Here is a 27109-nt window from a genome sequence, read left to right as displayed (position 1 = left end):
AACTACTGAAGCCCGTGCACCTAGAGCCTGTGCTCGGCAACAGGAGAAGCCACCACAGTGAGGACCTGCGCACCACAATTATAGAGTAGCCCCTGCTCACGGCAATTAGAGAAACTCCTGGTGCAACAATGAAGACACAGCACAAACAAAAATAGAATTAAAAAAAGAGTTACTGGAGGATAGGAAAATTTTAATTTTTCTTCTGAACATGTATATGCAACATTTCTCATGCTGAGACTTTCTTGTTTTGTCAGTGTACAGCTTGCATTCATTCCTAGAGCACACATTTGGCTCAGAAGGTGGTCCATAGTAAAGACCATACAAAGTTGGAAATGAATCATTTAGAGAAAACATTCATTTCAAAATTCTAGCTTATTTTAATAATAATAATAATAACTTAATTTCTGAGATCTTTCTGTGCTCTAATCACTGTGCTATGTGCATTCTATCTTGTGGGCCATTGCATTGAATGGTCTCATAAAGTTGTTTTTTATCATTTAGTCACTAAGTCATGTCTGACTCTTTTGCCATCCTGTGGACTCTAACCCGCCAGGATCCTCTGTCCATGAGATTTCCCAGGCAAGAATATTAGATTGGGTTGCCATTTCGTTCTCCAGGGAATCTTCCCAACCTAGGGATCAAACTTTGGTCTTGTGCATTGGCAGGTGGCTTCTTTACCACTGAGCCACCAGAGAAGACCTCCCACAAAGTAGATGTTATTATTTCTATTTTACAGATGATGAAACTGAGATTCAGTGAGATTAAGCATCTTGCTCAAAGATACTCAACTTGTAATTGACACAGCTGGCATTTGAACCTAGTCTTTTTTTGACTCAAAAGCTCATAACCATTCTACCATCATCTCCCCAAATAGTACCTGCCTAAGAGAATAGCATATTCAAAAGCAGAGACATTACTTTGCCAACAAAGGTCCATCTAGTCAAGGCTATGGTTTTTCCTGTGCTCATGTATGGATGTGAGAGTTGGACTGTGAAGAAAGCTGAGCGCTGAAGAATTGTTGCTTTTGAACTGTGGTGTTGGAGAAGACTCTTGAGAGTCCCTTGGACTGCAAGGAGATCTAACCAGTCTTTTCTAAAGGAGATCAGTCCTGGGTGTTCACTGGAAGGAATGATATTAAAGCTGAAACTCCAGTACTTTGGCCACCTCATGCGAAGAGTTGACTCATTGGAAAAGACTCTGATGGTGGGAGGGATTGGGGGCAGGAGGAGAAGGGGATGACAGAGGATGAGATGGCTGGATGGCATCACCGATTCATCATGGACGTGAGTTTGAGTGAACTCCTGGAGTTGGTGATGGACAGGGATGCCTGGCGTGCTGCGATTCATGGGGTTGCAAAGAGTCGGACAAGATTGAGCGACTGAACTGAACTGAACTGAAGAGAATAGGACATGTAACGTTTCATATAGCTTTAAGAAGTTCAGGATATCTGCTGTAAGTTCTAATGTAACTAAAGGATGTTAAGGGAATGACTTTAAAAAAACTTATTCTCTTTCCTGGTGAAAATTTTGGTCATGTAAAAAATTTATATATGTCTTAATTCATGGAGTTCTAGGGAAAGGGATTAGTGGTGTGTAGTCACAAGAGGTAAACTGGATCAGGTGGGAGGGCAGGAAATTTTCCTTTTTGTTTCTCCCCCTTTATACTCGAGGGTTCTGTGTCATTTACATTTTGGCAAAGGTTTGTAAGGAGCTGATGCTGGCTGGATCTCAATTCTGGTGTGAAAAGGACATATACACAGAAGTGTAAGGTGCAAATTCATTAGTCATCAGGAAAAGCCCTCCTCCTCACCACTTCTCCCCAAAGTAGCTCTGAACATATGCCTGCAACATCCCTTGTTCTTGGTGCTGTGCTAAGAAGCAGGCCCTTATCTGTAGAGAAATGACCTTTCCTGTTTGCTCAACATTTATGACAACAGGAGCATGGGGAAACAAGACTGCCACCCACAACACAGCACTTTATTCACCTGGATGTTGGAGTGCAGATTTTGGCGACTGGGTGCTGGAAGATCCAGCAGTTACGTGGCTGCAAACAAACGCTGGCTGCCCTTCCCTGAGCACAGACGTCAAGCAGGGTCAGGTCCCAGTGGTTCAGTGGTTGCATCAGTGGCTTTTCTCAAGAATAGCTGACACTAACAGCTATCTCCCTGAGCGCAGGCTCAAGGCCCCCAAAGCCCACAGCGCCTCCACAAGCTCCCCTTAGATCTGGACCTTGTGCTCCAAATCAAATACCACCCACGCCACAGCATAGAAAGAGCTGATTCAGCTTTCGGTGACTCTTCAGTCTCGACCTTTCTCCTATAATTGCTAAGCTTGTTTTTAATCAATGTTTAACTTCTTGATTAATTTCCTTGATTTCTAAGGGCAGTTTTTCACAAGTGAGATAATGTGTTCTAAATGTTCGCTGAGCTGTTGGTGCACTGGAAACTGTAAACACTTCAGACTGCTTTTTGTCTCCCTAATGCTCTCCCTTATTATGTGGGCTTGCAGCGCCTATGAAATTTAGTCTTTATTCTCTCTGCCATCTGCATAATTGCCAGTGTTTAAAGAACCTCGCTTCTCCCTTTCTTTGCCACTGGGAAAAGAATTGTTTGTTCAGCCTTCACTAAATTAGTATTTTTCTGGCTTCTTATCTCTCATGTCTTGAAGAGTGGTATGTAATTAATTCTGAAATTTTGATGGTTTTCACATTACTCACTGCCTTCTCCTTGGCAATTCACCTGCTTTCTACTTTCTTTCTCTCAGATCTGTTTGTCTCTGGGGGAGGACTTCTCACTCACATCTTTATTTCATTTGCTTTTTAAAAGGCTTTGTGGTTCTTTGGAATAAGAGAATGTTATCTGCTGCCATCGAGCCTAACTGCCGGCTCCTTTGTCATTTTGCTTGTTCTCCCTGGGCTACATCCCCCGTCCTTGGGATGCAGGTATTGGACTTGGAGGCGCCGGGTAATCCCATAATGGAACCACACTTAAAAGCCGGACAGCTTCCTCAGAGTACTATTGCTCTAATACATTTCCATTACTGGCATTTGTCAATATGGGACTGAGACAGCAAAGCTATGGGGAGGATATTTGAAAATGGGAGAAAAGACCAGATTGATATGAATCTTGGCAGATTTTTTCCCAGTGTTTCTTTGCCCTCTTGCCATACCCCCAAACAGATTTCCTTATTTTACTTTTTATTTACTTTCTGCTCTCTGTCCTTATCGCTATTTCTTATAATAGCAAGTGATTTAAACTAGAGGCTCTGTAATAGGATTTGCCAATCACTCATACACACTGGTTTTTACACACAAATTGAAAAATGCTGTACATACTGTTGTACATCTTTCTTTTTTCACTTAAACCTTTAACTTGAAGATTATTCCAATCCTTCCCCTCTTCTTTTGTTTTGCAAAAAAATAATATCAGATAGTGCATTACCATTTTCCCTTAGCAATATATAGTGATCCTGTTTCCTTGCTTAAAAATGTCTACTTTAACCTGATGTTCCTAATTTTCCATTTTAGGATCCTATCTTGAGTATCAGTAACTCCCCTTCTGTAGTTGCTAGGTACTCCATAACTATCTATGGACTGGACTTGAACTGATGCATTTTATGCAGAGAGGTAAATAATAGATTTGAGTAGTCAGAGGCGGGGTTTAGAAGGACTAGATTCTAAGCATCCAAAGGCTTGCAAGGTTTTTTCAGAGTCTCATTCTTCCTGTTGCTTTATTTCTTTAGAACAACCAGAATTATTTTCAAACCTCTCATCAGAGTGGTGGTGAGTGTTCTCATCACAGCAGGGTAGATGGGAGGGAAACTGATCCTTTGGGTCAGCACTGACATATAATTTAGATTTTTTCTCTCTGAAATGATTTAGGTATAGACTTGCCAGGAAGCTGCAGGTTGGACTAAATGCTCTCTTGAGGCCTTTGCCAACCATATGGTTTTATAATTCATGGTAAAATATTAGAATGACTAATTCACACTTACTTTAAAATAAAGTCAGAGAACGATGGAGATATGAAAGGAAGTTACCCTGTGACCCTAAATGCTTACAATCAGACTTTCTTTCACAAGTGGATAAGACTACCCCTTGAGTATCATGTTATTTTAATAGCTCTGAGGTCATAATTTTTGAAGTGTGAATCAGATCCTGTTACTCCCCATTTATAATGCTCCAGAGCCTTCTGCTTGCAAATCTCCTTTTCTATCCAAACCCTTATTGTGGCTCTAACATTTGTACCTCTTCACCACCCAGGACTTGTTCACCCTGGTCTACATCTCACTCACCTTCAGCGGCATCATAGGTTTCCCTAAGGCTGTTTAGGACTGTGCCTTAAAATCACCTGGACTCATGTCTGAAAATCTGATTCCACCCTGCCCTTCCCCTCCTCCACCTTCTGAAAAAGAACTTTTGTGGGGGTAGGATCCAAGAGCAGTTATAATATTTTGAAACTTCCCTGGGATTCTGGTACACACCCATATTTAGGACTTCTGCCTCATAGGGAAGTCCTAGCTGCTGGCCTGCCACCACGTGGCATCCCCCATCATCCCCTCACCATCCTGCCATCCCCCATCATCCAGGAATGCTGACAACTGGGCTGACAACTGCTGAAACTCCAGACTGACGGAAGATTGGATTCCCTCTCCAGTCTCCCTGGAGTCTGCCATTTGACTCTCTGCTTCCTGTCTCAGGATTGTCTCTTTACCCAACATTCAGTAGATACGGACTCATCTTCAGGAGAGACCTCCTCCCCACCCACAACGTGGCCAGTAGGTGATGGGCTCAGCAGTGCAACTGCGCCAGCATATGACAAAGCACAGCCCAGCGCACTCAGGTCCCCCCAGCAAGGTCTGAATACCTGAGGCTTAGTCCAACTTTCTACAGAACCTGTTGGTTTTTGGTGTTTTACTACCTCTTTTGTTATGCATATTAAGTATCTCCATCTGCACAGCTCCCTTCAAACCAAGCCCTTCAGGTGCCCCTTGGGCACGAGGCCGGTTCTCACAGTAATTATGGAAACTCTCCCTTCAAATCTGATAGTTAAGTGCCAACACCTGGTCTCTTTTGGTTCGAGACCCTGTCATCCCCACTGTGCTCATCCAGCCTGATTCTGTGACTTCCTGTCCTACCCTCCACCCTGCCTGCAAAGGTGACTATGTGCAACGACTTAGTGATGCTGGAGTCCCCTCTCCAGCCTCTTCCTGCTCTGAAGGGTGTGCCCCCCAGGATCTGCTGCTAGGGGCTCTCAGGGCCTCATAATCACTCTAGCACCCGCCTTCCCTGCCTTTTAGTGGAAATTTTAAAGTAAACAATTCAGTAGAATTTAGCTCATTCATGATGTTGTGCAATCTCTTCTATCTAGTTTCAAAGCATTTTCATCATTCATAAGAGATCCTGTAACCCTAAGCAGTCACTCCCCCTCCCCTCTCCCCACAGCCCCTGGCAACCACCAATCTGATTTCTGTCTCTATGGATTACCCTCCTCTGGACTTTTCACAAGAGCACAGGAATTGCACTGGCCCAGCTTCGACACTGCTTTTGTAGGAGACCATAACTTGCTCAGTTTACTTGAGTCAGTCCGAGGTTGACTTTTAGTTATGTGCACCCAGAACCAAAAAACTGGCTGGGTGGGTGGGAGGCAGGGTCGCTGGGCCTCCTAGGCAGGAGGGGCTGTTGACTGTGTTTCTTTTGGAAGTAAGCATTAGAAAGCATGCCAAGGTGATATCCCTAAAACAACACTTGGACATAATTTGCAAAAGTCTGCTTTGCTGGGGAGAGAACTGAGAAACCTAAGAGCCTGACTAGAGAAAACACAAAGAACAGGAATACTGAGGAGAGAAGTTTTACAACTTCATAATTTTTCAAGTGCTGAGCTGGGTGGTCCACAAGAATTCTCTACAGTGGAGACTTCTAAATTTTGGTACACATCAGAATCTCCTGTATAGAGGCTTGAAACACTCTGCAGATTTCATTGGTTGGGAGGAAAAGGGTGTTGAGAATCTGTATTTAAAAAATATACTCCTCTGATGATCCTGATATACCCAGAATTTGATAAAAAAAAAAAAAAACTACACTATGGGAATTTTTAGTAAGAGGAGAATTAAAACAATAGAAAATCAAACCTCATTCTTGGTCTGATAATTCCTTCTCAGCAGCCTGCCATCTGTGGTGGCTCTAGGGGGTAATTACAGCAAATGAGAAATTAGAATGCATTTTAAAGTTTAATAATGATAATTGTAATAATAATAATAATATACTAAAGAGGCAGTCAGGTGCTATGACAGGAAAGGATACAATTATGTAGGAGAAGAAAGGAATCTGAATTCTAATCAGGAATTTTCACAGAATGTTGGGACTTCCAAGCCAACAGGAAGTCACCTGAAACACATGGGAAAAATCTGGACAAAATAACAAGGTGGTAAGATCAATCACATATATTGATCAATAACAAGATTAATATAAAACCCCAGTCTTTTGTTTTACTAACTATAAACAATCAGAGGTTGAAATTAAAACAAAACAAAACAATCCTATTTACTATAGTGTCAAAAATTATGAAATACTAAGGATAAAATCTGACAAAGGATAAGCAAAACAGGTGAATTCAAAAAATATAAAACATTGCTGAGAGAAATTAAACAATCTCTACTAAATTGAGTTATACTGTAATTGTAGGTCAAAATGCCTATCACGATTCTTGCAGGATTTGTAGGAACTGACAAACTGAATTGAAAATTCACATAGAAGTACAGAAACTTAGCCTAGCCAAAACAACTTTCTTTTTTAGATTTATTTTCTAATTGGAGGAAAATTGCTTTACCATATTGTGTTGGTTTCCAAAACAGCTTTAAAAAGAACAAAGTTGGTCTACTAACACTACTTGATTTGAGGACTTATTTTAAAGCTACAAAAATAAAAATATAGGGTATCGATGTAAGATAGACAAACTGATCAATGGGACAGAATAGAGAGTCCAGAAATTAGATGTACACATACATAGACAACAGATTTTTCACAAAGGTTCAAAGGCAATTTAGTGGAGAAAAGATGATGCTTTTTGGGTATCCATAGGCAACCAATTGAACTTGGATCCATGCTTTGCACCACATATAAAAATTAATTCAAAATGTATCATAGACCTAAAGATAAACTGAAAAGTATAAAATTTCTGGAAGCAAACATAGAAGATAATTTTGTGGTATTGGGCTAGTAAAAGATTTGATTTAGATATAACAGTAAAATATAGTCCTTAACACATAACATTGATAATAGGACTTTATCAAAACTAAAAACTTCAGCTCTTCAAAATGTTAGGGGAAACACTGACTGGAACTGCCCACCCTGGCCAGGCACCATAGTAGCCATTTGTATGAGTTATTTTATGACCAGAGGTCCTGGTAAGGAACATGGAACTGACAAGCCAACGGCAACTGGAAGAATCTGGGAAAGGTGCAAAGGAGATGCCACACATCCCGCCAACCCCCTGGAATCCTTGCTGGAATCCACCTTGGCCGAGTGATGTGAGTGCCACCAGGAAGGACCCTGAGTCACAGTGATTGGCCAGAGACAGCTTGGAAACTAATCCCATCGCCATAAAATCAGAGGCTGTAAGACAGAGCAGTCCTCCTGGGTTCCCTTACCCTCCTGTTCTCTACCCAGGCACCTCTTCCCAGTGAAGTCTCTTGCTCTGTCAGCAACCTGTGTCTCTTCAGACAATTCATTTCTGAGTGTTAGACAAGAGCCTACTCTCAGGCCTTGTAAAGGGTATCCCTTTCTGCAACAAAAAGACACTGTTGAGAGAATGAAAAGAGAAACCACAACCTGGGAGAAAGTATTTGCAAATCACATACTTGATAAAAGGCTTGTATATGGAATATTCAAAGAATATTCAAAACTCAGAGAATGACAATCAACCCAATTTTTGAAAATGGGCAAAAAATGTGAATAAACACTTTACTGAGAAAGGCATACAGTTAGCAAGTAAACACATAAAAGGATGCTCAATGTCATTGTCATACAGAAAGGCTAGTTAAAATTACAACATATTTAATGCAACCAGTTAGAATGGCTAAAATTAAAATTATTAACCAACCATACCAAATGTTGGTGAGGAAGTAGATGAATGCAACTTTCATATATTTCTAATGGGGATAAAATGGTATAATGGCTTTGGAAAACAGTGTGGCGATTTCTGAAAAATTAAATATACACCTACCATATGGTCCAGCCATCCCACCCCTAGATATCTTCCCAAGAGAAATGAAAACATTTGTACCCACAAATGTCATAGCAGTTTTATCTGTAACAGACTCAAACTGGGAAAAGCCCATATTTCTCAACAGCTAAATAGCTTGATTATGGTATATCAGTACAATGGAATGCTACTTAGCAATAAAAACAGACTATTGATAACTAGCAACAACGTAGATGAATCTCAAAATAATTATTACATGTAACAGAATAGGAGAAGGGTGCATACTGTATGATCCCATTCACATGAGATCCTAGAAAATACAAACTAATTAATCTAGAACAATGAAAAGCAAAGTGGTTGCCTGAATATGTGTGTGTTCTGTATGCAGGCAGAGGGCAAGGCTGGGTGGGAGAGTCAGTTGAGGGGGTAGATTGTAAAGGTCATGAGGAAATTGAGGGGGCAATGATATATTTATTATTTTGATTGTGAAGTTATTTCTACACATGTCAAATTTTATCAAATTGTATGTTTTAAATGTATGCAATTTATTATTAAATATACTTCAACAAACTGTTTTTACAAAAGGAAGGTCTCATTAGGGGTTCTTACTTCCTGTGGTTCTCCAATAGCAGCAGGAAGAAGGGGTCTAGAGCAGAATCTGGTGACAAAGCAGCCCTGGGACATTTGGCTGGTGGCACACACACCCCTTGGGAGCACCTCCCAGGGACCCAGTACCCTCCAGTGCCTGCTAAGGCAAGAAAATGTTCCAAAGGATAGCTCTGTCTGTATTTGAATTATAATTAAAGTTGCAAATAATCCAAAATGAATAAAGACTTTCCAGCTAATGTGTCACTCATAATTTAATCTAATTGGTCTCTGAATGAGAGCTTCAGCCTTTCTCAGAGGCAAAATTTTCCAAATGAAGTGACTTTAAACTGCTAAGTAATTGCAAACTGGGGGGCTTCATCACAAGAACAACTGTTATTGTTCCTTGATTACTTGCACAATTGGATTATTTGCTCATTACCATTAGAACCCCTGGGACTCTGAGGTAGAGGCCCTTACAGTACGTAAAATATTTTATAAGATCTACTGGAATGGAGAGTTTCCCACAGCAGATTGGCCCAAAACAGCTGATTTTCTGAATTATCTTGATTTATCTTGATTTTCTGAATATTTGGAAAATCTTAAAGCCTATTTCAGGCTTCCCTGGTAGCTCAGTGGTAAAGAATCCACCTGCAATGCAGGAACTGCAGGAGATAGGTTCAATCCCTGGGATGGGAAGATCCTCTGGAGAAGGAAATTGCAACCCACTCCATATTCACGCCTAAGAAATCTCAAGGAAAGAGGAGCCTGACAGGCTACAGTCCATGGGGTTACAAAAGGAATCAGACATGACTTAGCAACTAAATAATAACAACAACAACAAAGCCCATTTGTTGAAGAAATGAACAGCCTGTGCCACTCACTCAAATAACCTCCAACCTACTATCCTTGTGTTTGGAAACATCAGTTTTTACTTAGCCCAGGGGTCTAGGTTACGAGCTCTGAGGTTGTCCCATGGAATCAGTATCTTGATTGTTCAATAGTTTTGAGGTGTAGCCAGTTATACCTGGGGAGGCTGCTGGAGCAGAAATGAGTGGAAAAGAAGACCTCTATTTTAGACCATTTCTTATCAGCTGTGTGATGTGGACATGTGATTGGACCCTTCTGAGACACAGGCAGAGAGAACTGGTGGAAAGAACGATTCACCTGCTGCTCCAGTGCTCAGTGGCTTATTAGCAGGCAAATCATTGTATTGCTTTCATTCCCTCCTCTTGAGCAATAACTGCTACTTCAGAGAGTTGCTATTATTACTGAACATGATCAGCTATGTGAAAACATTTTGTACTTGTTAAAAATTTTCTGTCACCTGTAAAATGAAGGAATTTAATCAGAGGATTTGAACAGTCCATGTATTAATTCCCTGTGTCCACCATAACAAAGTACCATAAATTGGGTAACTTAAAAATACAGAAATGTATTCCCACATATTTTTGGAGGTTAAATCTGTAATCAGGGTGTTGGCAGGGCTGTATTTCCTTTGATGGCTCTAGGGGAGAAACCCTCCTTGACACTTAGCACTTGTGGGCGGGGCGGGGGTGGGGGTGGTCCCAAGTGCTTCTTGGCTTCTGGCTAAATCACTCTAGCCTCTGCCTCCATCTTCATAATGGAACTCTCATATACTGCTGGCAGGAATGCAAAATTGTACAGCTTCTCTGGAATGCAGTTTGCAGGTTTCTTACAAAACTAACATACTCTTGTCATACAAACCAGCAATCATGGTCTTTGGTATTTACTTAAAGGAGTTGAAAAGTTACGTCCACACAAAAACCTGCAGAATGATGTTTAGAGCCACTTCAGTCATTATTGCCAAAACTTGGAAGCAACCAAGATATCCTTCAGTAGATGAATGGTTAAATAAACTGTGGTTCTTCCAGATAATGGGATATTACTCAGCACTAAAAAGAAAAGAGCTATCAAGCCACGAAAAGACATGGAAAAAACTTGAATGAATATTATTAAGCGAAAAAAACTCATCTGAGAAAGCCACACTGTGTATGATTCCAATTATGACATTTGGGAAAGGGCAAGACTATGGAGACACTAAAAAGATCAGTGGTTGCCAGTGGCAAGGTTGTGGGGAGAAATGAATCCGAAGAACAGAGAGGATTTTTAGGGCAATGAAAATATTCTGAATAAAAAAAAAAAGAAAAAAAAAGAAAATATTCTAAATGACATTATAATGATGAATACATGTCATTATACATTTGTCCAAACCCATTGAATGGACAGCACTAACTGTGAACCCTAATTCACACCCTAAGTGTGAACTATGGATTTTGAATGATGATGTGTCAGTGTAGCTTCATTTTGGGGAAAAAAATGCACCATTCTAGTAAGTGAGGCTATGCATGTGTGGGACAGAAGGTATTTGGAAAAATCTCTATACCTTCCTCTCAATTTTGTTGTAAACTTAAAACTTCTGTCTAAAAAATTTTTTTTTCTAACATTTTTTATGTGGCTATACTAGGTCTTAGTTGCAGCATGAGATCTTTGATCTTTGTTGTGCTATGTGGGACCTTTAATTGTGCCATGTGGGGTGTAGTTCCCTGACCAGGGATTGGGAGCACAGAGTTTTAGCCCCTGGACCATTAGGGAAGTCCCTCCAAATAGAGTCTTCTTGAATATATGAAGTGATTGGGCAAAGGAATCTGGAGCTTCAAGGGGTGATCTGGGATGGAGATTGGAGTTAGTAGCTATTAGAAGATAGATGGTAATTAAAGCCACGGACTGGCCATGGGAGATACCTGAGAAGATCCATGAAGAGCTCCAGAGGGCCAGAAGACAAAGCAGAAGGGTGTGTTGCAAGGAGCCAAGGGAGTGTTGCAAGAAAAAGGGTGCAGTCAACAATGTCTAATATTCCTGAGAAGTCAAGAGGAGAACTGAAAATGTACTCCGAATTTAGCAGCATGGAATTTATCAGTGACCCTGGCAAGGGTTCATTCAATGAGCAAGTATGAACAAGTAGGCGTCAAAGTTAACCCATAGTAGGATGTGAAAATGGAGCAAGTTTTTATACTCATTGACCTTTTTTACATTTTCTCGAGACTTGACTGTGAAATGGCAGCTGGAGAGAAGTAAGGGGGTCAAGGGAAGGATTTGCTTGTTTTTCTTTTAAGATGTAGGGTTTGTATATGTTCATGGATAACAAGACAGATCCTTTTGTGAGGAGGTAGCTGAATATGCAAGAAGGAGACACTCCACAGTGGGGCAGGGTTTGCTGAGAAGGGAGGCAGGTGGGCTTCAAGGCTCAGAGGCAGGATTGGGCTTTAGGAGGAAGGAAAGAAGGTCAGATCAGAGGCAGATGTAGTTAGATTTTGCATTTGGGCAGAAGCAGTTGAAGAGCTCCTACCTGAAGTTTTTATTTAATCATTGAAGTTGGAGGTGAAGGGCTGGACATTTGAGAAAAGGTGAGTGAGTTGATTGGAGAAATGTCCAACCGTGTGTGTGTTTATGAACCTGTGGTGTGACAGTTGGCATGACTCTCTCCAGCAGAGTGCCCAGAGGAGAGAGAAAGCAAGTAGCTGGGTTTATCCTGGCAGAGGTGATGAAAAGACTGGAGGGCAAGGAGACGTGAGCATTGCCAAGAATGCCATTGAAATGATGCCTTGTAGGATCGACGCTGGAAAAGGAAGCCTGGAATAAAAATGCTGGTGGAGTAGGAAAAAGCAGAGGATGATGAGCAAACCCAAGTTCACCCCTCCCTTCCTCTGTGAACGCTTCCCCAGTTACCTCATGGAGAAATGAGTCTGGCTTCCTCCTGGTTCCTGAGGCATCGATGGGGGTATCGTCCCTCACCTGATATAACAAGTTATTTGTATTTATGGCACTCAATAAACATTTATTGCACCTACTATCTGCTGTCAAAGAATAAAGCAAAGACCATCAGAACCATACACAAATATAATAATAACAACAACAAGAAAAAAATGCTGAGTTTTTTTTTTCTTGCAAGGGAAGTGAAGAAATTCACTGAAATGTTTTCTGGGAGGAGAAAATTCAGATTTTTCACCTTAGGAATTAGGAAAAATAGGTTTCATGGTGGCCATGCTAAATAAGGATGGATGCATGTACCCCGGATAGGACATCTTAGAAAAATACAATACAATACAATAATACAAAATACAATCAACACAAAAAAATACAATACAATCCCCTGTGTATTGGTCCCAAAAGAGTCTCCAGTGAGTTCTACTATGGGTCTAGCATCCTGAGTTAGTTAGAACCAGTTGAGGTGAAGCAGCATTCCATTGTCATCTCTCCTCAGCAAGTGCTGCTCTAAGTGAAAACATTATCCTTTTACAGCACGATGTGTTTTTCTGTGTCCTGGATCAACAGAGGCAGTTCCTGGCCTCCTTGGAGCTTGGAGCCCAGGGTGGAGGGCAGAAAAGGGACAGAGCACAGTAATAAGTGGATGATGGAGGGGATCCAAAGGGCAGTGCGGGCCCACAGGAGGGTAGCGGACCCAGCCCCTAGGGAGCTGGACCTCAAAGACCTCTCTGGTGGCCAAGGGTTACCACGGCAAGTGAGAGAGGGGTGGACTGTTTCAGGCAGGAAAATAGCAGATGGACCAGCATTGAGACTGGAAAGAGATGGGCCTCGGGCAAGACCTGAACTCTACAGATCCTGGAAGCCAGACAGAAGACAGTAGATTCCTAAGGTGCTTCCCCCGCTGCTTAGCTGTGTGACCTGGGGGAACTATTTAACATCTCCAAACCAGTTTCCTCATTAAAGTGAAATGAGTGAAATCATAGCTGCATTTATTCATAAGGGTGTGTGGGATCAAGTGAGACAATTTGTTTAAAACCATACTTTGCACAATGCTAGGCATAGAATGAGCACTTAACAAACATTAGCTATTATTACTACTCTGAGTCAAAGAATGTAAGAGAAGGAAGAAATTTTGGAAAAACTTTTAGTTTCACCTCCTTATTTTAAAAATAAGGAAGCTTGGCTCAAAGAGATTGACATTCTTAATTAAGATGAGCTGGTTTTTAGCAGAGTTGGTCCTGGAATCTGAGTGTTCTCTTTCATGGTCTCATCCCATGAGATAGAATCATGTTTAGTGCTAGCGTTCAAATTCCAACTCTGCTACTTATTACTGTATGGCATTAGGCAGAACAGTAAATCTGTCTAAGCTTTATGTAAATGGGTTAAGAATCTCAGGAGATTGTCATAGGGATTAATTAGAGACAGGCTGTGGGGACACATCCAAGAAACCCAGCCCATGGATGTTTCATTATGCCCCTTTTCTGACCTTTCTGCTATTTTGCTAAAATGATGATGGTATCACTAGCTGGGGCATAGATGAGTGCCCCGCTGGATGGTGAAATGGTCAAGACCTCCCTGTGCAGTCTTTGGTCCAGGGCAGTGGCCTTGAAGAGCTTGTCAGGTTTAGTAGGTGCAAAGTCATTGTCACAGAGGGAGTTCCAGGACCAAATGCGCAAACAAGGGCAGGGGGCTGTTTTGGGGAGTGAGGCAGCTGGAGCGCTGGAGAGAGTGAAGGCGGGAGTTGAGGCGTGGGGTTTAGTACTGTGCAGTGGTGGTTTTAGACGTCCTGCTCAAGAGCTGACATTTTCCCCCTGCCAGTAGTGAGCCTTGAGAGATTCAAGAGTGAAGGAGTGACAAGATCTGAGTATCTTCAAGAGCAGTAAAGCATTAAGGGCAAAGAATGAGAGGATGGGAACTGGCAAAAAGTGGGGAGATGGGAGAGCTGTTTCAGAAGCAGAATGACTGGGTGTGAGGGCCCAGGAGTGCCAAGATTATCCCCAGGAATTTGGATTACTGGCCCATGGTCACCCTGAGATTACAGGCTTGCATGGTCAGAGAGCTGGCAGTGGCATCTTGCTTAAATTGTGCTCAGGGTCCCGGATTTATTCCACATGGTGTCTGAAGTGTGGGGACCTCTGAGTAGCTCAGGACCTATGTACCTAATTTATTACATGTCCCCTTGGGAGCCGTTATACAGTCAAGACCCTGGAAGTAGAAGGGGTTTGCATTCTCAGGAAACAAAATTACAGAATAAATGGTACAAAACCATTTCAGGGAGCAAAGAATGCCAAGAAGCACATGAAACAGGGCCATGAGGTACAAACTGATCATAGGAAGATTTCTTAGGAAATGACCTTTGATTCAAGGGCTGTGCTGCATGCGCTCAGCCATGCCTGACTTTTTGTGATCTCATGGACTGTAGCCCGCCAGATTTTTCCTCTGTCGACAGATTTTTCCAAGCAAGAATACTGGAGTGGGTTGCCATTTCCTTCTCCAGGGGATCTTTCTGATCCAGGGATTGAATGTATGCCTCCTGCTTTGGCAGGTGGATTTTTTGCCATTGAGCCGCCAGGGAAGCCCCTTTGATTCAAGGCTGAACAACAAAAGAATTGGGGCAAATGAAGAGCTTATAGAAAAATGTATAGGAGAATAAGCAAAGAGGGCAGCAGGTGTAAAGGTCAAGGTGGAAATGGGTTGGAGTATTCAAGGAACAGGGCTTCCTAGGTGGCAATAGTGGTAAAGAACCCACCTGCCAATGCAGGAGACGTGGGAGACATGAGTTCAGTCCCTGGGTAGAGGAGATCCCCTGGAGGAAAGCAAGGCAACCCACTCCAGTATTCTTGCTTGGAGAATTCCAAAGACAGAGGAGCCTGGCAGGCTACAGTCCATAGGATCTCAAGGAGTCAGACATGACTGAAGCGACACAGCACAGACACTCACACATTCAAGGAACAGTAAGAAGGCCAGGGTGGCTAGAAGGGGGTGGGGGGGAGGGATGAGGAAGAGCCATAGGAGATAAGGTTAGAAAGAGAAGCAACAGCCAGATGATGAAAGGCCTGAGAATAAACTGTAGCGGGTCAAGTCGAAAGTCAGGAGGCGAGCTGAAGGAAGTTGATTCAACCTCTGCTTGATTGCCTGTCAAATGTGTGAAGATTCTGTCATATTCCTCATAAATTTTTACTTTTCCACCACATATTTTTAGCTCCTTCTATTGTTCCTCATATTATATTTTCAGTTCCTCCAATGGCTCCTCATATGGCAAAGCCCTGTAGCTCTTCATGTCCTTCTCTGACCTTCTGGCTCCATGAAACTCCTCCCACACCATGCTCCATTCTACAATTGCTCCTCCTCTCCTGTCCATCCCATACCCTAGGGATCCATTCTCCTACTTCAAAATTAGCCTACTTTTCTTACCCCCACTGATAGTAACTAGGCTAATGATTGCAACAGCAGGATGGAACTCAAAGTGGAGGAGAGGGCTCAACCAGCCCTGCAGGGACCTCTGAAGCTGGGCTGACCCGTCAGAATAGTCTGAAGGTAGGGCAAGGGGGCCAGAACTTCTTTCCCCCTGTCAACCTGTCATTGGCTCTAGGCTGCTATGGGAAAGGTCATGGCACAGAGGAAGTGGCTCTCTTGTGTCCAGGAAATAGTTCCAGGAGCTGGAGAACAAGTTCTTTATCCTCGGTGAGGAACTGGTGACATATTACAGCATCCACTATGATAACCAAGATGACTAGGAACTGAGGTGAGGCAAGGATCTCTCTGTATCTCTCAGCTTCCCTTTCCTCTCTGTGTCATCTCGCAGATCCTCTCTTCCCTTGGAGGAAAGTGTATGACCAACGATATTTCCAGACTTATGTTCTACCAGCTTAGATTTACCCACTGGTTCCAACAAAACCAGTGGCTTCCCTGGTGGCTCTGGGCTTCCCTAGTGGCTCAGAGGGTAAATTGTCTGCCTACAATGTGGGAGACCCAGGTTCGATCCCTGGGTTGGGAAGATCCCCTGGAGAAGGAAATGGCAACCCACTCCAGTACTCTTGCCCGGAAAATCCCATGGACAGAGAAGCCTGGTAGGCTACAGTCCATGGGGTCACAAAGAGTTGGACACGACTGAGCGACTTCACTCACTGGTTCCAACAAAAACCCAATGTTGAACTCCTACTGGTCCAGATAAGTGATCATTCCTCAGCCAATGATTGTCATTATAGGGATAACACTGGACCTGCTCTAATTTATTTATTTACTTTAATAATTTTATTTGTTTTTTATCTTTGATTGTGCTGGGTCTTTGTTGCTGCATGTGGGCTTTCTCCAGTTGCGAGCGGGGGCTACTCTTTGTTGTGGTACACAGGCTTCTCATTGTCGTGGCTTCTCTTGTTGCAGAGCACAGGTTCTAGGGCACATGGGCTCAGTAGTTACAGCTTCTGGGACCTCGCACACAGGCTCATTAGTTGTGGCACACTGGCTTAGTTGCTCTGTGGCATGTGGACTCTTCCCAGACCAGGGATCAAATCCATGTCTCCTTCACTGACAGGCAGATTCTGAACCACTGAGCCATCTGGGAAGCCCTCTAATTTATTTTGAAAATGCAAATAATTATGAACGTTAGCACTTTGCCTGTTTACAGGTCAAGTGAAATACATCAATAAAAGCAAAGCACATGAAAATTAATAGATGGTCAATCTACTGCTATTGTTAGGATTTAGATAGTTATCAAGGGTTGGTATCCAGGATTGAATATTCTGGAGCCAAAAGGAACAAGAAATAGCATAAGAGAGCTGAACTGAATTTGAGGGACAGTGAGTCAATCACATTCACAAGGTGGATGATTTTTTTTAAATAGTATTTGTTCATTTGGCTGCATCAGGTCTTAGTCGTGTCACACAGGCTTTTCTAGTTGTGATATGTGGGCTGAGTTGCTCTGCAGCTTGTGGGATCGTAACTCCTCCATTGGGGATTGAACCTGCATCCCCTGCTCACAAGGCAGATTTTTAACCACTGGATCACCAGGGAAGTCCCCAAGGTGGAGGGTTTTGATGGGAGAAGAATAGTCAGCAAGTCTGGAGAAGAGCATTTCATATAAAAGGACAAACACCAGTTAACTCTTTGCTCCTTGGGCAACTTTTCAGGAGAAATACTGCAGAATGCTAAAAGCAGGGGGAAGGGACTTGGAAAAGAAATATTTCCTTAGATATAAAAACTTGAAGTATAAAGACTAATATTTTGGGCCTAGCAATGGGTAATAGCAGCTCTGTTTAAGTGTTTGTCCCCTTATGTGCCAGACATTTAGTCCCTTGGGATCTCAGATTTGGTGGGACATAAAAGGCATCTAGTCCAGCCCAGCCCAGCCCTCCTGAAGTTTATTCCCTTGGAAACCATCTCTAATAAGAGGTGAAATGGTCAGGATTGGGGTGGGGCAGGCCTGCTGGATTCTGAGTGCCAGCTCTCCCCAGCCTGGAGACCTTAACCAGTTCCCCTATCTCACTAAACACACGTTATTTGTAAAGTAGGATGGTTGTTTCAGTTCAGAGGGGTGTCACGATGGCAGAGTGCTCAACTCCCAGCTGGGCAGACAGGACACACTAAGTACATGAAAGCGCATCCGTCTAGCTCATTTGTTGCTTCCTGTCACCCACAGTGAAGGGAAGCCCACCACTTACAAAGGTAACCACCCCCTTAGATATAGGCCACTTTGCATGGTGGTCAGGTACACAGACTCTGGAGCTAGATGGCCTGGGTCTACATGTCTACTTATCTCACTGAGCAATATTTTGTTCATCTGTTAACTGGGGCTAATGATTGTAGCCACCTTAGAAGACTGTATAGTGATGCAGGTGCAGTGTTTAAGAACCTCCCTGCTCACCCTGCAGTAAGTATCAACACGTGCTATGTAAGCTTTGTTATGTGAATAGTGACAGCACTACTGAACTGAGGAAGACAATACTCAAGAGTGTGTTGGTTGCAAAGGACAGTTTGGTTTATTCAGGAGGCCAGCAACCTGGGGAAAAGGCAAACTCGTATCCAAGGAACAACTCTAAAGATTCTGCTCTACCATGAAAGTTTTTAAAGGAAGAATCATTTAGGGAGGTGACCAGAGCCTTCATTATCAACACTGCGTACAGGCTCCCTTCTGATTGGTTGGTGGTGAATTAACAGGGTGGTATTTCTGGAATCTTGGGCTTAGCCTGAAGTTACCATCCTCCACCTGGGTAGGGGCCTTAATTCCTACAGAAGAACGCCAAGATATTCTTGTGTATTTTACTTGAGGAAGATCCAGGACCTTGCCCCATGGCTGCACTACTGTTTCTTGACTGTTCCTTTTCATTTCTGTGTTCCCTCCCTTTGTTGTTGTTCAGTTACTCAGTCGTGTCCGGCTCATTGTGACCCCATGAACCACAGCGCGCCAGGCTTCCCTATCCTTCACTATCTCCTGGAGTTTGCCCAGATTCATGCCCACTGAGTCAGTGATGCCATCCAACCATCTCATCCTCTCTCGCCCCCTTCTCCTCTTGCCCTCAATCTTTCCGAGCACCAGGGTTTTTTCCAATGAGTCGGCTCTTTACATCAGGTGGCCAAAGTATTGGAGCTTCAACTTCAGCATCAGTCCTCTCAATTACTATCCAGGGTTGATTTCCTTTCAGATTGACTGGTTTGATCTCCTTGCTGCCTAAGGGACTCTCAAGAGTCTTCTCTAGCCCCACAGTTAGAAAACATCAATTCTTCAGTGCTCAGCCTTCTTTATGGTCCAACTCTCACATCCATGACTACTGGAAAAAACATAACTTTGACTGTACAGACCTTTGTCAGCAAAATAGTGCCTCTGCTTTCTAGGTTTGTCATAACTATTGTTTCTTGACTACTTCTCCTTTGTTTCTGCATTCCCTCCCTTATTCGATTAACAACTATTTGAATCTGCCCTTTGGAATTCAGGGAAGGTCAAGGAGACTGACTGAAGCTTTCTTCCTACCAACAAGAAATGGAGGACATGGAAAGGATGTGTATCCAGGAGGGCCCTACAGGGTCCTGTTCTGTTTCAACAACTGTTGCTTTTATACAAAAGCAGAAGAAAGTTCCCTTGTTATCAGTAAGGGGCTAAAAGGACATGGAAATAGAGATTCAGACTGTACTTGCCTATTGCACAGTTATGTCCCATCCATCATGTTAATGATTGTGACTAGTTCTTTTCTGAGTCAGAGTACATAAACTTATTACCTGGGTATTAGCCAGAATCAGGAAGGTGCACGACCGGAGGACAGTGGGCACCTCCACAAACAGGATTTCTCCCTCCTGCCTCCACCTGTGCCCGGCAGAGCTGCTCCTTGCTGGCTGCAATGATTTCTCCTCTTCGATCATCACAAAACACACTGACCTCACACAACACTGTAGATGTAAATGGCATGTGTATGGCATTACCAACTTTGTTACAGTTCTTCGTCCTGTGAACAAGCAGTGATCACCAATTTCCTCACTCAGCTTTGTGTCAGAGGCAGGACGTTGAGAAGTAACAATCTGGGTGATCACTCACCACCCCTGCCACCCACCCCCTGAAATGAAGGTACTTCTGCTTGTTGCCCCACACCTCAAGGCAGCTAGCGCAACAGGGAGGTGGCCTCCTATCTTGATAATCTATTTACAAAAACTTTTAAGCATCCTCCTTAGGTTTAAGAAATTCCTTAACCTCAGCTCTAAGGCATGGAGGCCATTTCCCGCCCCCAACTCCCCCCAGAATCCAATTGTTTGGAAATAGTCGAATAGTCTCTTAAGGGGCCCCAAAGTCTTAAGTAGGACTCCTAAAGCCATTTTTTTTGTTTGTTTGTTTTAGCTCTTTCTACTGGACCTAGAGCCTATAGAGCTGGGTTTACTTTCTCTAAAATTTTTGTTGTTTCGTCACTAAGTCATGCCCGATGCTTTGTGACCCCTTCACTATCTCCTGGAGTTTGTTCAGATTCATGTCCATTAGTCAGTGATGCCATCCAACCATCTCATCCTCTGTTTCCCACTTCTCCTCTTGCCCTCAATCTTTCCCAGTATCAGGATCTTTTCCAATGAGTTGGCTCTTCACATCAGGTGGCCAAAGTATTGGAGCTTCAACTTCAGCATCTGTCCTTCCAGTGAATATTCAGGGTTGATTTCCTTTAGGATTGACAGGTTTCATCTCCTTGCTGTCCAAAGGACTCTCAAGATACGGGCCACTAAGTTTTCAGGTTCTATTATATCCTCTTCCAGGGCTAGTGAAAGCTGTGTTCCTCTCCTGAGACATATGCCCATTCATAATGAAACAAGAGGGAAGGGGGCAAGGCACAACTTTTAAAAGCCTGACATAGCCACAGGACATGAAAATAAATAAACTGGTTAGAACCAAATAGGTCCAAGATGGTGGAAGATTTGACTTCCAGTAGAGCTTGAGACTCGTTATACGCTTATTGTAATACATTAGCATGCTAAATCAGAGAAGGCAATGGCACCCCACTCCAGTACTCTTGTCTGGAAAAATCCCATGGACGGAGGAGCCTGGTAGGCTGCAGTCCTTGGGATCACTAAGAGTCGGACACGACTGAGCAGCTTCACTTTCACTTTTCACTTTCATGCATTGGAGAAGGAAATGGCAACCCACTCCAGTGTTCTTGCCTGGAGAATCCCAGGGACGGGGGAGCCTGGTGGGCTGCCATCTATGGGGTCGCACAGAGTCAGACATGACTGAAGCGACTTAGCAGCAGCAGCAGCAGCAGCATACTAAATGACATACTGACCAGTGCCATAACTGTTCAGAGGCTAATCACAGAAGCCCAGAAAGTGTACAGTGGCCCAATTCCTGGAAATCTCCAACTCATTCCCCAGGATTAGTTAGAATAATTCTCCCATTCATTAGCCTTTGAAATTACCCAGCCCATAAAAATTAACCATGCCATATTCTGGCATGTTTTGCCTTCTGAGATGGCCCACATTCTGTCTGTGGAGTGTTTTTTTCTCTAAATAAATCCACTTCTTACCTCTCACTTTGTCTTTTACTGAATTCTTTCTGCAATAGACATCGAGAACCTGAGCTTCATTAAGTCCTGAGATCAAGTGTGTGATCTCAGTTTAAAAGAAGCCAGGCTCAAGTCTCAGCCTGTAGGTTGAAGTCCCAATCTGGCTTCAGCTGGGTTTGAGTCCTGGCACATGGGTTCAAGTACCAATCAATGTTGCATGGTTTCAATTAGGTCAAAACTTATAGAGACTTTTACTTGAAGGGTCCCATATCACATGCCAATGGTTCTAAAAGAGAACCTCCTGTTAGATCTGCCCAATTCCCCTTTAACAGCACACTCCTGTTGGAACATTCTTCCCTTCAAGGTGGTCAAGACTGAGCAGAAATGGCTTCAAGAACTATTAAAAATTCTACTTTTTCTTCTTCCACTTCTTAGACAACCCAGGGCTCCTCTGGGGAGATGGGGATTATACCCCAAGGAGCCAACTAGGGAGCCCCTAGTCCCTGTCAGTGTTCCTCTGCTTGTGGCACCTTGCACTCTCCATGGTCCCCTTTCACAGAGGATGATCGGAGCATTCCCTTTTACTTACTGTCTTCCTTCTTGCTGGAAGCACATTGGTTGGGCCCGCACCTTGGTCCCTCAGCATATTCAGGTGCGTTCATCCATCAGTGCCATGGGTTACTCAGTGTGCCCTAGGGGGCGACAGCCAGGAGACTGGTTTGTCTCTTTAGCTGCTTGTCCTCCTTTTCTTCCTCAGCCAATACCTGGGTTATTGAACACTCCCAACAGAAATACCCACCACATGAGAGTTTGGGGGCATTTGGACCCACCGCTACTTTCTGCAACTTCCCTTAGATGTTGGGGGCCACTCTGAGGTATAAAGTATAACCACTGGGTCGCTTTCAGGGGCATCTCCATTAAGAGTTGTCAGAGGCATTCTCTACCTTCTCTAAGAATGTTGATGGGTTTTCATCGCCTCCTGTTGAATGTTTCTGACTTTTCCCATTTATAGGTCTCCAGGCAGCAGCCTTCATCCCTTTAAGTAGGAGACTTCGATGATGCTCAAGTCAGGCCCTGCCCAGTCTCTATGGGATCCCATGTGGGTCAGTGGTGGGCACTACTTCTGTAGCTGGTCTCCAGGTCTGGTGACTGGGCTGAGTTTGGTGTTGCTGCAGCCCCATAAGGTACTGTACTAATGGGATCTTGTTCCACTTTTCTAACCTTTTGCAATAAAGATCCAACTGCAGGATGGTGTTATAATTTATCTTCTGGCCACTTTTCTTGATTTTCTATTGAGTCTTGGGGCCAGGCAACATTCCTGAGAAATGCCATCTGGTATTTTGCATGGGTTACACCCAAAAGATTTCCAATTTACAATACATTCCGATGAAGAACAATTGGGAACAGAAAAGTTGTTTTCCATTCTGATGTACCACAGTCAGCCATTCTCAAGGGCTGACTAATGTGAGTTATAGATACCCGAGTTTGCTTGTCCTGAGCCTGAAAGTAGATTTTCCTATGGTTGCTAAGGAACTCAATTTCAATTAATTTATTAACAGATAAGACAATCAGACATTGAAGACGAGACAAACAAGGCAAAAACATAAACTAGAACCCTATGACTCAAAACCAGGGTGAACCCAGACCAGCAGCCAAAGCCTCAGAACTCGAACCCCAGTTTAGTCGTCAGCTTCTGCCACCTGAAAGGGTGAGTTCAAGAACCCTATCCACCCATGTGTTCCCTGCACGCAAAAGTCTCTTGTTTCTTATTGAAAAGGGACTCAAATTGCCCCCCACCCCCATCACAGAAAAGGTGGCTTCTAAACCAGAGGTCTGCAGTTTCCCACTGGAAGGAATGCAACCTTCCAAAGTAGTAGGAAGGGAGTTCTCATTCACACAGACCTCTGGTTCCTGGCTGGCAGGAATGCAACCTCCCAGTGATAGAAATCAGGACCCGGTCTGGAACCCAGGGTGAAATCAGAAACCCAAGCCCAACTGAGTGCTTCTCAAATTCTGGTCTAAAAAGTGAGGCTATCCTGACATCCCCACCCACTGTAGCACCAGTTCTGAATTCTACTCACCCTCTGAAGTCTACTGGCATTGAACAGAGTTGTGCAGGTGGCCACTTGGCTCACAGAGACTGAGCCAGTGAACAGTCTGAACCAGTAGACACCCAACAGAACAATGTCTGACCAAGAGGACCTGGACTATCTGACCAAAATCAGAAGCAAATTAGTCCACTTCACTCCAGTGTGGCCAGCTCCCTTTGTCCCTGGCCAGGGCACATGTCCTACCAGAATTGCCAGAAATTGTACAGAACTCAACAGGCCCATCGTTTGGGGTGCTTGTAAGAAGACAGGGGCTAGCTCTCAAAGCACGGTCTTGCTAATAGCAGATGCTCAATAAATATTGTTCCATGAATAAGTGCATGAACTGCCTTAGGACAGAAGCAATGTGCCTACAAAACCCTCAGGATGTGGCCTTGGAGCCTCTGATCTCAGTGTGGTATCCAGGACACCCTTTCCTGGGTCTGTGAACATTTTCTCTGCAAAGTGCAGTTATTGGAAAGGAAGGTCTCTAACCCAGCACCAGCAGGACTCTGAGGCCTTCCCCCATATCAGCTCCTCTTCGAAGTACCTAGATAATATAGATAACAGTATTTCATACAAGTTTCCTGAGTTATTTTGTAGACGTGAATCCGCCTCCCTCCACCCCTCCACCAAATGAAGAAACTGCTTGATGACAATGAGCACGTAGCCCCTGCCACTGCCCCCTGCGCCGCCCCCCCTCCCCGCAAATCTGCCCTTAAAAATACTTTGCCAAAATCCTTTGAGGAGCTGGAAACTTTTCCGGGTATGAGCCACCTTGTTTCCTTGCATGGCCTTGCAATAAACCTTTCTCTGCTCCAAACTCAGAATGTTTCACTTTGTTTGGCCTTACTGTGGGTTTGGCACAGGAACTCGCATTAACAGGTCCCTTTAATAGCTCTCAGACTACAGAAATCTTGAGAACAGATCTGAATTAAGGATCCAAAACCAAGCCATCGGACAGTAAGGAACAGGGGAATCCAGTCTCTTGAAGTTGGTCAGAAGAATCAGACGACAGGACAAGCAGGGGTGGACAGAGGGCAGGGAGCAGATGGCAGGTGAGGACGGTGGCGGTGGGAAGCACAGCGGTTAGAGCCTGAACCCCGGAGCAGCTGGGCTGCAGCGCGGGCTTCTCACTCACTAGCCAGGCTGCACTGAGCACTGCGCTTAACCTTCCCAACTTCCGTTTTCTATCTTAGCGGGGTAGGGCGGGAATCAGGATTGCACCTGCGTGGCAAGGTCGTCGTGCGAACTGAAAAGGACCATGGCTCAGAGTAGCGCTCTACCACGCTGGAGGCAGTTGGGCAGAGGCGCGTCGCGGCGACTGCGAGGAAGCGGAGGTGGGGTGGGGGCGGGGCACGAGGCGGGGGGACACCCAGCGGCTGGGGGAACTGAGACTGGACGAGGATCCCGGACGTCATAGAGGGTCGGAGAGGGCGGGGCCGCAGTCGGGGGGGCGGGGTCCGGGGCGCGGAGGTGTTCCCGGGGGCGGAGGGCGGTGACCCGCGCCTATAGGCTACCCGGCCCCGGGACTGGAACCTGGCCCGCTCCGGAGCCGCCGCGCTGACACTCTGTGCTGCGGCCGCTTCCCACCGCTTCCCGCCGCCCGCACCTGTCGCCCAGCGAGCCGCAACCGGGCCCCAGCATGACGGACCAGGCAGCCTTCGACACCAATATCGTCACCGTGACCCGCTTCGTCATGGAAGAGGGCAGGAAGGCCCGTGGCACGGGCGAGATGACCCAACTGCTCAACTCGCTTTGCACCGCGGTCAAAGCCATCTCCACGGCCGTGCGCAAGGCGGGCATCGCGCACCTGTGAGTCAGGCTTCTGTACCCCCCAGACCCCACCCTGGCCGAGTCCTCTTTCTCTTTGGCTGGGGATCTACCAGGCAGTATGCTGTCGGTGCTCTGCCCCTCCTGTCAGTCTGTCTCTCTGATAGCTGAGATACCTACACACTGTCTCCGGTAGCTCCTCTGCAGAAGCTCAAACCACACTCAAGCCCTAGTTCCCCCCTCCCTTAAGCTTGTGGGTGCCCACTTGGGGGGCCTGTCTCACAGTCCATACCTGCCTCCACCCTGCAACCGGCGCCCCTGGGCTGAGCAGCCTTGGCACCTCTCTCGGCCTCCTCCTGGTGAAACTGACTGGCCCCATGGACACCTGGCCTGCCCACCACACCCACCCTAGCCTCAAATGGGAAAGTGCTGGTCCCCGTGCCTCCCTTTCCGTTTTTCTCTCCTTTTGCTTTCATTCCCTTTGAAATTGGGGTCCCAAGTCAGGTTTCTAATTGAGTATCTCCTTGACCCTGAACAAGTCTTGTTAAGAAACAGCAGGTAAGCCGGGCTGGGAGGAGGCTGGGAGGAAGCCTGCAGTATTTAGCGCCTTCAGGGCTTCAGTGATGGTGTACACGGGGCTGCAGAAGGTCTGGGGTGGGGACTGAGATGCTGGATTTCTAAGTTCTGTGGTGGTAGGGCTGCTGGTCTGCAGATCACATTGTGCGTAGTAAAGGAATGAACGGACACAGGGATTCAAAGGGTACCTTCTTGTGAGGCTTTTACGTTACTAAGACAAATACCCTTTGCTTTATTCTGGTGTGCACAAGGATTTTATGTTTAGACTGGTCCTCACTTTAGCTGAAGGATACTTGGGTTTTCAGATTGCTCATACTCCTTCCTAGTATTTCTCATACTTAGGAGCACTTCATAAGCATTGTACACAGTGCTCACTGCAGCTGAAAAAGCCCAGCCCCTGAAACCTGGATTCCTTATCTTGTCAGTTCTTCGTCTTTGGTTTTACAGTATGGCTTGGTAGAGCTAACTTAAAAAAAATTTTTTTTTAATCTTATATTGGAGTATAGTTGGTTAACAATGTTCTGCTAGTTTCAGTTATACAATAAAGAGATTCAGTTATACATACACATGTATCTTTTTCAAAACTTTTTCCATTTAGGTCATTACAGAGTATTGGCAGAGTCCCCTGTGCTATACAGTAGGTCCTTATTGGTTGTCTGTTTTAAATATAACAGTGTGTACATGTCAATCCCAAACTCCCAATCTATCCAAGCTGACTCTTAAGGAAAGAGTGTATCATCATTTATTTGTAGATGTCAAGCAAAGTTGGGCCCTGATGGGAGAGGGATTGGGAAATATGTTAGAAGGTGGTGACTCCACTACTATTTCACCTATGACCTTCTTAATACATGTCTAAGGAGACTTTGCTTTAGGAAACATTCAATTAAATTCTTACTTTAAACATAATGTACAACAAGTAAAAGTGTCCTCACAGCTTTACCTGACTTTGAAAACCAGGGGGCTTATTTAAAAAGTGAAGGTAAGTAAAAGTAACTCAGTCATGTCTGATTCGTTGCCACCCCATGCACTGTAGCCCACCAGGCTCCTCTATCCATAGGATTTCCTACTGTTTTAAAAAAGAGTGCTTGTCATTTTTGTATTATTTAAAAATGTGTCAGCACCTCTCACAA

At 44.3% G+C, this 27109-nt stretch overlaps 1 protein-coding gene and 1 long non-coding RNA gene across 2 annotated transcripts in view; both read left to right on the top strand.

Moving 5' to 3' along the window:
- Positions 1–24567: 24567 nt before the first annotated feature.
- LOC147367547 (uncharacterized) lies at positions 24568–24977 on the top strand. The gene is made up of 2 exons (XR_015170176.1): positions 24568–24688; positions 24830–24977. It is a non-coding gene; the product is annotated as an uncharacterized LOC147367547 (long non-coding RNA).
- A 97-nt stretch (positions 24978–25074) lies between these two features.
- FBP1 (fructose-bisphosphatase 1) overlaps positions 25075–27109 on the top strand; it is a 30915-nt gene continuing 28880 nt past the window's right edge. Inside the window, exon 1 of the mRNA XM_086416941.1 lies at positions 25075–25445. Within this exon, the coding sequence (XP_086273067.1) occupies positions 25276–25445 (170 nt within the window). The 5' untranslated portion in view covers positions 25075–25275. The remainder of the gene's footprint in view (positions 25446–27109) is intronic.

This window comes from Bos grunniens, chromosome 8, assembly GCF_055505025.1.
Source record: "Bos grunniens cultivar Pamir isolate PY7600 chromosome 8, Bosgru_T2T1.0, whole genome shotgun sequence".
NCBI classification, from domain to species: Eukaryota; Metazoa; Chordata; class Mammalia; order Artiodactyla; family Bovidae; genus Bos; species Bos grunniens.
Note: the sequence above shows the minus strand (reverse complement) of the source record. Positions and strands in the feature narration are given on the sequence as shown.